The sequence below is a fragment of the Palaemon carinicauda genome, chromosome 16 (genome assembly GCF_036898095.1).
Source record: "Palaemon carinicauda isolate YSFRI2023 chromosome 16, ASM3689809v2, whole genome shotgun sequence".
NCBI classification, from domain to species: domain Eukaryota; kingdom Metazoa; phylum Arthropoda; class Malacostraca; order Decapoda; family Palaemonidae; genus Palaemon; species Palaemon carinicauda.
In genome coordinates, this window is record NC_090740.1 from 92,228,540 (window position 1) to 92,241,039 (window position 12,500).

Consider the following 12,500-nt stretch of genomic DNA (forward strand, 5'->3'; position numbering starts at 1 on the left):
AGTAATATAACAAGCATTGAACTAAATGTTTACATTGTACTTCCGCACCCATGGCGCAACTCTCGAGCGAGGAGGACGTGTTCCAACCGCTGTAGTTGTTTTTTGAGGTTTATACAATTTACAAACATTGAAGGGATCTGACCTTTCACAGATGGCTTATGGCTAATACTATTAACAACAACATTAAAGGATTTGATGGAGTTCGGGAGGACATCATAATGGATTTAGATATGTCTAGTAGCAGCGATGACGAGCAACCTTTTATCACAGTCGAAAGCAAGAAAATGAAGAAAAGGAAAATGGGCACTATTGTTGTATCTAATGGGACGCCTGATGATAAACGAAAGAAATATTTAGGTGAAGGCTCTACTACGAAAAATCTAAAAGAAGGTAATGTTATCAATGCTAAAAGGCCTCGGCTGTATTTTCCGAGGAATGTTTTGGGCTTCCACGATCAGGTTCGTTGGGCAGTTCGGCTGTCCAAGTGTCATTGTGGCGGGATGTGGCAAAACAACCCCCACACCCTTGAATCTTACTTACTGACAATTGTCTCCTCAACACATACTTTCCCCTTACTTTATCATAAACTGGACTCTTGAACAAAAAGGACATAAAAACAAAACATACCCTTAATACTATATTTCTTAAAACTAAAACGCTCAACATAAATAATCCACAATCAAAATAATAATCACACTTACAACTAATCATAAACTTCACACTAAATATACAATAACCACCATTCAAATAATCAACAAAACCCCTAACAAAACTTAAATCAACCGCACACCAACACCCAAATAAATATCCGTGTTCATATATATTTTATAGACACCAACACTGTCTATACACACAAGCCAACTGTCTTTTATGGCACAACACCACTATATATAACCAGAAGACTGTCTTAAATATCCTTAACAGCCTTAACTCATCGGGGTAATGGGTGTCATCGTTGTCGATATCATCATCATCATCATCATCATCCGAAATCTTAATTGTAATAAACAGACCAGGTCGTCAACAGTTGGTCAATCCACTAGAGTATTCTAACAAGTTCCTTAAACAAGCCTGGTCATCAACAGTCAATTTCACATTCAAGTGAACTCTCTCCATAGGAGGAATTACGGCCTGAAAAATGAAAAAAGAAAAACACTTACAAACACTCCTAGCTAACTAAACTATCGCACCATAATCAAAGATAAATAATAAATTGTTCCTATCATTCACAATCACGACAAGCAAAGATAAACAAAATTGTACTTACTCAGAAATTCAATAATCACTTCCTCGCTGGTAACGAAAATAATAAATCTAGCATTCACACAACTGACGGTTACAGCAGTCAAATCAAAAATAAGCATTCACCCAAGACATTCACCACTGTCGTAACCTAACTAAAAACATAAACAAACAATCTCATTTAAACCAACAGTCTTTCTCACCACAAACGATCGATACACTAACTACTTTCGCTCGCTAACACAATCCCTCTCTCTCTCTCTCTCTCTCTCTCTCTCTCTCTCTCTCTGGATTTGGCAAAATAAAAAAATAAAAATAAAACAAAAATTAATCCTCCACATCATCCGGAATTTGAGGTTCTATTTAAGGAAGGGAGAAACATCCCATATATTACAGTAAAGGATGAGGTAGCTGTTGGTTTTTTAACAGAAAGTGGCTTTGAAAATATTGTAATGGAAAAACCAAAGGAGCTGTATGGTGTATGTACAAAGGTAATTATTTTTGACTACCCTACTTACTTGGACCCAGAAGATGTTTTAGTTGACAACCTATTTGTATGGGCAAAGCGCAGAGAAGTTAAAGTTGATGGCGAGTCTGTCCCTAAACCAAAATTAATTGCACTTATTAAGGGTCCGCCAATAGGAAGTATTTATCAAATGTCTAGGTTATAAGAGTGTTGCAGTGTTCATTGACAACCCTGTCATGTGTTATAAGTGTTGCATGTGGGGTCATATGGCCTGGAAGTGCCCTTTTGGCCATCGCTGTCGATTTTGTGGTAAGTCGCACGAGTCGAAGGTGTGTGGTGACAAAATCAAAGAAAAAGAAAAAATTGAACCAAAATGATGCAATTGTGGAGGTGCTCATAATGCTAGCTCTAGAGCGTGCCCCCGAATGCCCAAAAGTGATCGTTCGCTTAAGACAAATAATGAAAATCTAAGAAGCGATAGTTCTAGTCTTATTAATACTCAGGTTCCAGTGGCTAGTGAAAATTTCTGGGAAAACCGTATGTAAAAGGAAAACCAAATTTCGGTCAAGAATAAATCTAGTGAGGAGACTCAATTTCATTATAATAACTTTATCTCAGAGTTTCGTAAAGAGATAGCAGAACTGAAACAGGCAGTGTTAGCTATTAAGAATACTATGAATATTATATATTTGCAAAATAAAAATGTTGTGGTTGCAGAGGTACATGACAATGGTGGTGAAAGCACAGTTACATGCGAGGCTGGTTTGTCAGCTAATAAGCCTGATTATGTGGAAAATGTGGTCGGAGATTTTACAATCATTCTTGATTCGATAACCGAATATATGGAAAGTCCAACCAATCAGCTGAAAATGAATATTCTTCATTCTGCAAGCAAGTTAAGAAAGAGCATTTCTCAAAATGGCACATAAACTCAATGTTATATCCTGGAATATAAATAGTTTAAGAAAACGAATTACTGATTTGCATGCTTATACTCAGTCTACAAACGTTGATAAAATAGCTTTTAGTCCATGAGCCAGAACTCAAAATTTGGCATTTGACTACCAAATTAGTGAACAGATCAAATCATGATTTTTGGTTAGCTTGATGTCTGAAGTATCCAAAAACAGGGCTTGGACATTTCAGTTCGGTAGCTTAGTGCCCCAATGGCGGCCATCTTTAAAAATGGCCGCCGTTTTCGAGCTCTATGGCCTGTGTTCAGAAATTTGGCCATAGCTTCACCCTATATCAACCCATTTTCATGGAATTTCTCTTATTTTACTCAGAATCAAATTCTCCAGATATTCATGTATAATTCACGTAATTTCCTTGCTATGCTCTGTTCCAAAATGTACCTTTTTATGTCAAATAATGTGTTTTTTGACAATGTTTATCACACGCATCCCAGGAAGTTTGCCTCAGATTAGGAAATTGCCACCAAATGATGATATTTTCTTGCTTGAGATATCTAGAGAAATTAGAATTTACCAATGACTATATTACAAAGAGTTTTTTTTTGTGAGGGAGGAGGTATTCCACTCTGATATCCACACCCTCACATTTTCAGAATTTCACTGAAAATAAATATCTTGGGCATCTTAAATGAAACGTTGTCTTGTCTTGTCCTATAATATATTGTTTGTTGTTAGGCTATCTACATGTGTTCAGGAAAAACAGTTTTGTAACAGTTTTATACCTCACTAACCTGACAAGTTTTATAACAGTTTTATACCTCACTAACATGACAAGGTAAGCCTGACATTTTTATCCCTCACACACCTGTGAACTAGTACTGCATGTTACTGATAGATGTCACTACATCATTAAATTTCAGTGCATTTTTGGTCATAAAACAATGGAAAATCAGAAGGAAGGTCCATTGTAAAAACATCAAGTAAGTATGGTAGTCGTCCAGTGTGTGTATCAGACACTAAAAGATGTATTCATTTCCTTAAAACATGCACATGTTAGGGCTTCAGAGAGTGAAGTTTGTAGGACCCACAATTACGCCTTCAGTGCCACCAATCTCCTCATTTTGTTACAGGAAATTCTCTTTAATCAATGAGACAGCACCACAATGACTGTACCAAAAAAGAAAAATACTAAAATATGAGAAGGTTCCTTGCATTATATGCGGAAAGCTAGCTATGCCTGAGGAACTTGTTCGATTGACAATTGCTTTCTCTTAGAAAACACTATGAAGCAGCAAAAATTCGACAGTTCGAACCAATTATGAAACTTTCCAGTCATGATATGACTGAACTGCCTAATATTCTGTACCATAGTGGCTGCAGATCAGACTTCACGCATAAAAAAGCGCTTGCAAAGCTTGAAACTTACCCTGACACAAACGAACAAAAAGGCAAAGAATCAAGACAGTTGAAACGCAAGAAGACATTCGAGACATCACGTGTATATGAAAAGATTTGTATATTTTGTGAAAAGAAATAAAAAAGTACAAAAGGTTTGAAAACTCGTGAAAAATTAATTCAGGCTGTGGATTTGCGTACTGATGTACGAATTCCCGACACTGCAACTCTTAAATCAGATGTAAGGATTTTGTCAGTTACTTTAAGGGATATAGTGGCAGCTGAGGCCCATTACCATGCCTCTTGCTATAAAGCGTACGTGAAAGAACACCCTGTCGTGGACAAAAACAATGAACAAACTGAAAATACCTAAAAAAGTTCAGTTTATGCTACCATGGTTAACTTGTACAAGTACATCCACAGTGATCGGTTTTTAAAACCACGCATCATTCCGCTTACAGAGCTTACTTCAAAACTAGGGTCTCTCTTTAGTGAAAAGAGTGTAGAAGTCCGCGATTCAACAAAGAATCATCTCAGCCGCAATCTCAAGACATAATTTAGCGAGAGATTGCCTTTTTTTACACATAAGCGAAGGGTTTACGTTCGTCCTCATACACTTACCACAGGTTGCTTGTGACTATCTAGACTTGAAATGTGACTTGGCAGAGCTGAGTCGAGGGCAAAAATGTGAACTGATGATTATTCAAACAGCTATCATATTACGTGACCAGGTGAGAAATGAGATGAAGGAACAGACTTGGCCTCCAATACCAGATGAACTGACAGAGAAATACATCGATCTACCGGCATGCCTCACTCACTTTTTGCAGATCCTCATTGGTGGCAAACAGGCTTTGCCCTCTGATCGAATCAACAGACTGGCATGGTCTTTAGGTCACGACATTCTGTATATTGTAACCAATGGCCAGGTCATCACGCCAAAACATGTCCTGCTACCTTGGGTAATCAAGACTATCTGGTAATGTTGAACTCATTCACATTCTAGATCGACTTGGTCATGGTTGCTCTTACACTCACCTAGAGGAGATTGATACAGCACTTTGCATCGAGAAGCTGAGAAATGTGGATCAAGGGGCACCACTTATCCCTCTAGGTACATATCCTTTAATCCCTACAGGACTTGCATATGATAATATTCACTCACTGGAAGAAACCCCGAGTGGTACAGGAACTTCATATTGTGTGAATGGCATCATTGTTCAACCAGCAGTTTCATCTTGTGCACCAGAGAGAGTACCAGTACCATTTTTTAACAAGAAGGATAAACGATGCACGGTCTGAAGAAAGGAACCGTGATTAAAGGAACAGACAAGGAAATAGTACTGAAGGCGGACAATCGTGTGTTTGGACACATGCTACTTATAGCGCAAAGTAGGAAACTGGACATGAAAGAGGTCTCATGTTACTCTTTAGGTCCCAAACCTTGGGCTTTGGTTAATGCTGATGGAACTCTTAAGAAAACTGCAAAAGCAAACCTAAGCTCACATCTTGAAAAGCAAGCTGCTTTTATTGACTTACCAAGTGGTCCAAGGGCAGCAATCAATGATGATATGGGAATAGTTCAGAAAATTCATGGAGAAAATTCTACATTTGGAGAACTTTCTGAGCAGATCCTTAAAAGCATTCTGAATCATAGCTCCAAAAGCCAACGAGTTGATGTGGTATTCGATGTGTACACTGAACATTCCATTAAGAATGCTGAAAGGGTTAGTCGAGGGGCCAAAGACAGTCTGCTTTTCCATGATATGAAGTTGGGACACCAGATTAAGAATTGGAAACGCCTTCTTGCGAATACAGAAAGCAAGAACAGACTGACCAGGTTTCTGGCAGTTAGCTGGAAGGAGGAGGAGGTGAGACAACGCCTTGGTGAAATTACGTTATTCGTAACTGTTACAGAACAGTGTTTTGAAACTACAAAGGATGGCATCAGAGAGGTTCCAGAACTGACATCCTCTCATGAAGAAGTGGATACGAGACTTGCACTCCATGCTAAGCATGCAGCAGGCACACACAACCATGTGCTGGTCCTTTCGTAAGATACTGACGTGTTTGTGATGCTTTTAGCTCTCGAAGCTAAGATAGGTGGACACTTATTCCTGAGATGAGGGAAGAAGAACAAAATCAGAATAATTGATATCTCCAGAATGGCAACTATCATTGGCAGGGATGTGTGCACTGCTTTGTTGGGTGTGCCTGCTTGGACTGGCTGTGATTCTCTAAGTGCTTTTTCTGGCCAGGGGAAGATCAAAGCAGTTAACTTGATTCGTTCAAATTATAGATTTAAGGAAGCATTCTCTCTTCTAGGGAGAGAATGGAATACTGTAGATGAACTGTTTTTAACTCTATAAAAATTTGCCTGCAGCATGTATTTGTGCAGTGCAAAGAGCACATCTGTAAATGATCTGAGATATGAAATATTCAGCTCCAGAAATGGTGATGTGTCTTCAGGACAACTGCCTCCTTGTAAGGATGCTCTTCAACAGCACACCAAAAGGGCCAATTATAAAGCAGCCATATGGAGACGAAGCCTTGAAAACTCACCAACAATCCCAGATCCTACAGACGGACATGGATGGAAAGTTGATGGGGATGAGCAAATTTGCATTGAATGGATAGCTGGAGCACCAGCAACTGATATAGTGCTTTCACTGATGTCATGAAAATATGTTAGATCATGCAAATCTGGCAATTTTGCATTCATTGACAATGGATTACCCTGCACACCAGCCTGTAAATTGCACGAATGTGACAAGATGAAAGATGATGAGTTGGAAATAGTTCCAGACATGGATGAAAGTGACTCTGATGATGAATAGAATCCCCATAGGAAACATCGGCAGTTACAAGATTACAAATGTTTAAGGACATTTTGACTGTTTAATTTCAATATAAATTGTGGCTCATTGTGTTCAGGTGACATATTACGTAGTCGGTGCATTTGCTTGTCTCCAAAGTACTTCTTTTAAAAATACAGATTTCAGGACACACAGTGCGATAGGTGTTGCCTCACGTGCATCCCTGAGTCACGTGAGTGGTAACTTGATCACTTTCTATTGTTTATTGGTGCTGTATGAATCCTTCTAGGCATTTCAAAAACAAACTTCATCATTTGGTGCCAATATCCTAAGCTGAGGCAAACTTCCTCTAACAAGTGGGAAAAAAATTGTCAAAAAACGCTTAATTTGGCATAAAAACGTACCTTTTAGAATGGAGTATAGCAATAAAGTTACATAAATTATACATGAGTATCTGTAAAATTTAATTCTGACTAAAATAAGAGTAATTTCATAGAAATTAGTTGATGTGGTTATGGACAGATTTTATAACACCTACCATAGAGCTCGAAAACGGCGGCCATTTTTAAAGATGGCCGCCACTGGGGCACAGAGCTACCGAACTGAAATGTCCAAGCCCTGTTTTTGGATACTTCAGACATCAAGCTAACCAAAAATCATGATTGGATCTGTTCACTAATTTGGTAGTCAAATTTGGTCTGGCACATGGACTATTTGCAGGAAGTAGGTAGAAATGTTTCCTCGCTCCAAATTAACGGTTACAATCTTTTTGAATTACAGGCTAATGAATCCACGAATTGCAGAGGTTTAACAATTTACATAAAGAATAATATTCCAGCATCGATCTACTTTGCTTGTAAAGTCAATGGTACTGAGTGTTTGGCTATTAAAGTAACGCTTAAAGATGCAGAAATATATATTGTTAATGTTTATGTACATGCGGATTCTTTGGCTATTGAGGACCTACCTGATGTAATTTTTTCTGAGGATTGTGTATTACTTGGTGATTTAAATGCTAGACATATTGCTCTAGGTAGTGGCTCCCGAAATCACAATAGGATTATTTTAAATAGATTTTTAGGTTCGATTGAAAATGCGTCTGTACTTGGTAACTGTGAAGCAACACATGTTAGAGGAGGCAGGCTTGATTATGCTATACTTTTCAACATGCCTGGAGTACAGACAGATTTCTCTGTTGTAACCACTTTATTAAGTGATCATTTTGCTCTTAGAATTAGTTTTTATTTAGAAAAGATTTCACTTATTAACAATGGAACTAGATACGTATTGCATGACAGGCAGAAAGGTGATTTTATAGAAAAAGTAAGTGACTGGTACAAAGAGTATAAATTGCTAGGTATTGAGGATGAAAATGTTTTTCTTGAGGACCTGTTAGCAGTAATAGAATCTATACTTTACAAACCACAGAAAAAACCTAATTCTGCCAGTAATCATAAACGTAGGTATCATAACGACAAAATAGTGAAAGGCTGGAACAAGTTGCTACAAAAATGCCATAGGGAATGGTCTAAAGACCAGAATAATATGCAATGCAGGGAAACGATGGTTACAGTGGCTGAACATGCTACAAAAATGAGGCAAGAGGTTAGAAGTAAGTATTGGGAAGGTTTTTTACGGGACATCTCCTTTTCAAAACCCTTACGTCAAATTTGGGATGGTGTCAATAAAGTAAGGGGAGTAAAAAGAAAGAAAAATGCACATCCTAATGCCAGAGAAAAAGCAGAGGCATTAGCCGCCAGATGGTCGTATGCAACGAACTTAGATTCTCTCCCTCGAAATATACAAGAAAGCCTTAGGAAGTTACAGAAACAAAGACGTAGACTAGTTTGTATGCAGAAGAACTTAATGGATGACACCTGTATTCATTTCACCAGGGATGAAATGTTAAATAGTGTTAAGAAGGGGAAGTCAATAGCTCCCGGTAAAGATGGTATAACATACGATATTATTAACTGTCTTATAACTATGGGGGACAGTCCTCTTTTAGCATTATTCAATTTATCATACAGTAATGGTCGCTTACCTATTAAATGGACAATTGCTCTTATGATACCTGTACCCATGGGAAATAATTATTACAGACCTATCTCCTTGACTTCTTGTTTATCAAAAACTATGGAACGTATGGTTTTAAACAGGTTGTTATATAAAGTTGACGGGCTCCTTTCTCCGAATCTTTATGGTTTTTTGAGGAACAAGAGTACCTATGATTGCGTATTAAAAAGTCTTAGTACTGCTAGTGTCGACTGTAGAATGTTTTTAGATTTAAAGGGAGCCTTTGATAAAGCCAATAAGGATGTAATATTGGAGTGTCTTATTAAAAAGGGTATAAAAGGCAAGCTACTGATGTGGATTTCACAATATTTGAGTAACAGAAGGGGAACTGTTATGTTTCAGGGTTACGAGTCCACTGAAAAGTATTTTGAACATGGTACTCCACAGGGGGGGGGGGGTGCTTAGCCCCCTGATTTTTAATATATTAATGGATGAAATTGCAAGTTATGAATTTCATGGAAATTCACAAGTAATCATTTATGCGGATGATATTCTCATATAATGCAAATCAGAGGAGACTTTGAGTATTGTGTTGGCTGAAATATCAGATCTTTGTATATCTTTAGGTCTTGTGGTAAATGAGAGTAAAACAAAATATCAATCACAAATGGTAAGTGATAAAGAATTATGGCTGAATGGAGTAAAACTAGAAAGAGTAACAAGTTATAAATATTTGGGTATGTATATTGGTTTTGGTAAAATAATGGATCAAATTACCCATGTGAAGAACATCTGTACATCTCGGCTTAAACCATTACGTGTTTTGTCTAATCATGGTAACAGTGTTGGCATTCCAATATTAAGGTCTGTATATCTTTCCACTATTAGAAGTATCATAGACTACTTGGCTCCAGTCTTATGTAGTTTTTCAGATAAAGATCTTCGCCCCTTGGAAATGTTGCAAAACAAAGCTATGAGAGTAATATTAGGTTGCCCTAGAACTGCAAGGATTGAAATAATGCGAATGGAGCTGAATTTCCCGAGTGTCACTCAAAGAATAAGAGAGTTGACAGTCTCCTCAATTATAAGACTGATTAGACAAAATGATAGGCATTTCAAAATTATTATAAATAGATATGTGACAGGCGTTCCAGGTTTCTTCACACTGAATGAATATTCACGAAAGCTTTGTAAAATATTGAATGACTATAATGTTTTTGATTTCTGTGTGCCTTTGCCAAGTTCACGTCCAATAAAACCTTGGATTACTGAGAAAGTAGATATAAGTATAGAGCTACTTGATTTGAGAAAAAGGGACAGCAATCCCCTTGAACTTAAACAGCTGTTTTTGGAAAAGATATCTGGGTACCCAAAGGATACGGTGATTCATGCTTATTGTGATGGTTCTGTAAGCGGATGTCGAGCTGGTCTTGGTGTTGTAATTAGAGAATTTTTTGAATTTGGTTATAGTACAGAGGAGAGAATATCTAAGCGTATTGGTGATCACAGCTCATCTACCACTGCTGAGCTGTTTCCCATATATGAGTGTTTGAAATTTGGAATTAATAAGGAAAAATCTATAATATGTTTTGTTGACAGTCAGAGTGCTCTTTTGGCTTTAAATGCCAAATTACCTTCTGATGAGGAAATAGTTACCAAATGCAACGAGTACATTTCTGTCATAAAAGGGTCAGGATACAGTGTGAAATTCGTCTGGATACCCTCACATTGTGGTATATATTTTAACGATGTTGCTGATGAATTAGCAAAACAGGGGTGTAATAAAGAATCTATAGATTACGCCACTTCAGTTAGTATGAGGAAAATAAAGTCACACATGGCCAGAGTAAGGGAAGGATGGAACATTGAGAATGCTAGGACAATCATGAGTAACGGCAGTAACAGTATGTCTCATTATGATTATGTTAGTAACAATACACGTTTTACTTATGGAAAGTCTTCAGCTAAATGTGATGGAATTGTTATGAGACTTTAGCTAGGCTATAAACACTATTAGGAATATAAGAGTGGAGAGGGTACCCCTTGTAAATTATGTGACGCTGCAAATTCACACACACTGCAACATTACATTATGGAATGTAGTTCTTTGGCAGAATTTAGGAATCTTTATAATAATTTTGAACAAATTGTGTGTTTTTTCATTAACAATAATTTGTACAAGAATATTGTAAATAAATTTAAAAAAACTGATATAAGGTACTAAAATTGAGAAGTTACTATATTACTTTTTATTTGTATAATGTTTAGTGTTTGCTGCAGTAATATGGAATTTGAAATGGAAGTGGTTGTTCTCTGTACATTAGATAATAGTTCTCCTTTTATGTGAAAACGGGCTATAAAATGTATTTTATGTAGAAAATTTTATGGTTATTTTGAACATGTTAATCAGTTTCAAGTGTAATTGTAGCGTTCAAATTTATTATAACAGGGATGTATTTGGTTTAGTCTATTTCTACTGAAACTGGGGACTTTTACTAGAAAGTTTTGTTTTATGAAAATTATAACTAAAATTTAGTATTATGTAATTTTGAAACTGTGAAAGCCTTATAAGGCTTGTCACTTATGTAATTTCGAAATTGTTCTCCTTTGTAAAAAACGAGTTGTTATATCATGGTTTTTGGGCTGTTTAGCAAGACTAACAGATCCCTTTGACGCCTTTTTATGGCAATAAACTTTTAAAATTAAAAAAAAAAAATATCTTTTGATTCATACATTTATTTGTCTATTTCTACTGAAACTTGGAGATTTTGCTGGATGGTTTGTTTTATCAAATTATAACTATGATTAAGTATGTAATTTCAGCCTCTGTGAAATAAACATATAAGGTTCATGCTAATTTACTTTGGGTAAATTCGAAATTATTCATGTAGGTGTTTTCATTTGTAAAAACTATTTGTTACTAAATGTATTTTTTGGTTTATGTAAATTATTACTAGGTTTTACTTTTGTACTTAGCTTTTGTTCATCTATGTAAATTAAAGATTGAGTGGGCTGTCTAGCAAGACTCACAGCTCCTTTTGACCACTGTTTGTCAATAAATTGTTTGAATTTGAATTTGAATTGTAATTCCTTACAATTTCATTAACAAGATGAGAGTCTAGTTTAAAAAGAACAGAGCTCATATTTAAAATTTGATTATCAAAATATTCAATAAAGCAGATTCAATAGTATTTCTTTTAACAAGGTTTTTACAAAATAAAATCTCCGAGGAGTTTTCCCAGTCAATGCAGTGGCACTAGACATTTGTCCTGTCCTAACTGCATATCGATGTTGTTTAATTCTGTTGTTAAGCAGTTTTCTGGTTTGACCCAAATATTTCTTGTCACACCCCAGTACAAGGAATTATGTAAATAGAGACATTATTATAACTTGGAGAATTATTTATAAGGACATTCTTTACTGTTCCTGAACATTTAAAAACTAAATTTACTTGGAATATTTTCAATAAGTCTTTGATATAAGCAAAGTTTTCATTGTATGGAAGAGCAACCACATTCTCATTCTTAAAAGGTTTCCTATTCTTGTCGGAATGAAATTTATGTTTAGCTTTCTGTAGAGACTTGTCAATTGAAAATTTATGATATTTCAATTTAATTCCTATATCATTAATTCTACGAAATTCTGTGTCTA

The 12,500-nt window shown here is 36.3% G+C and overlaps 1 protein-coding gene across 1 annotated transcript; it reads left to right on the plus strand.

The window, feature by feature from the left end:
• The first annotated feature begins 9,516 nt into the window (after window positions 1–9,516).
• Window positions 9,517–10,845, plus strand: LOC137655427 (uncharacterized). The gene has a single exon (XM_068389322.1). The coding sequence runs from the start codon at window positions 9,517–9,519 to the stop codon at window positions 10,843–10,845; it is 1,329 nt and encodes a 442-aa protein (XP_068245423.1).
• Window positions 10,846–12,500: the final 1,655 nt, after the last annotated feature.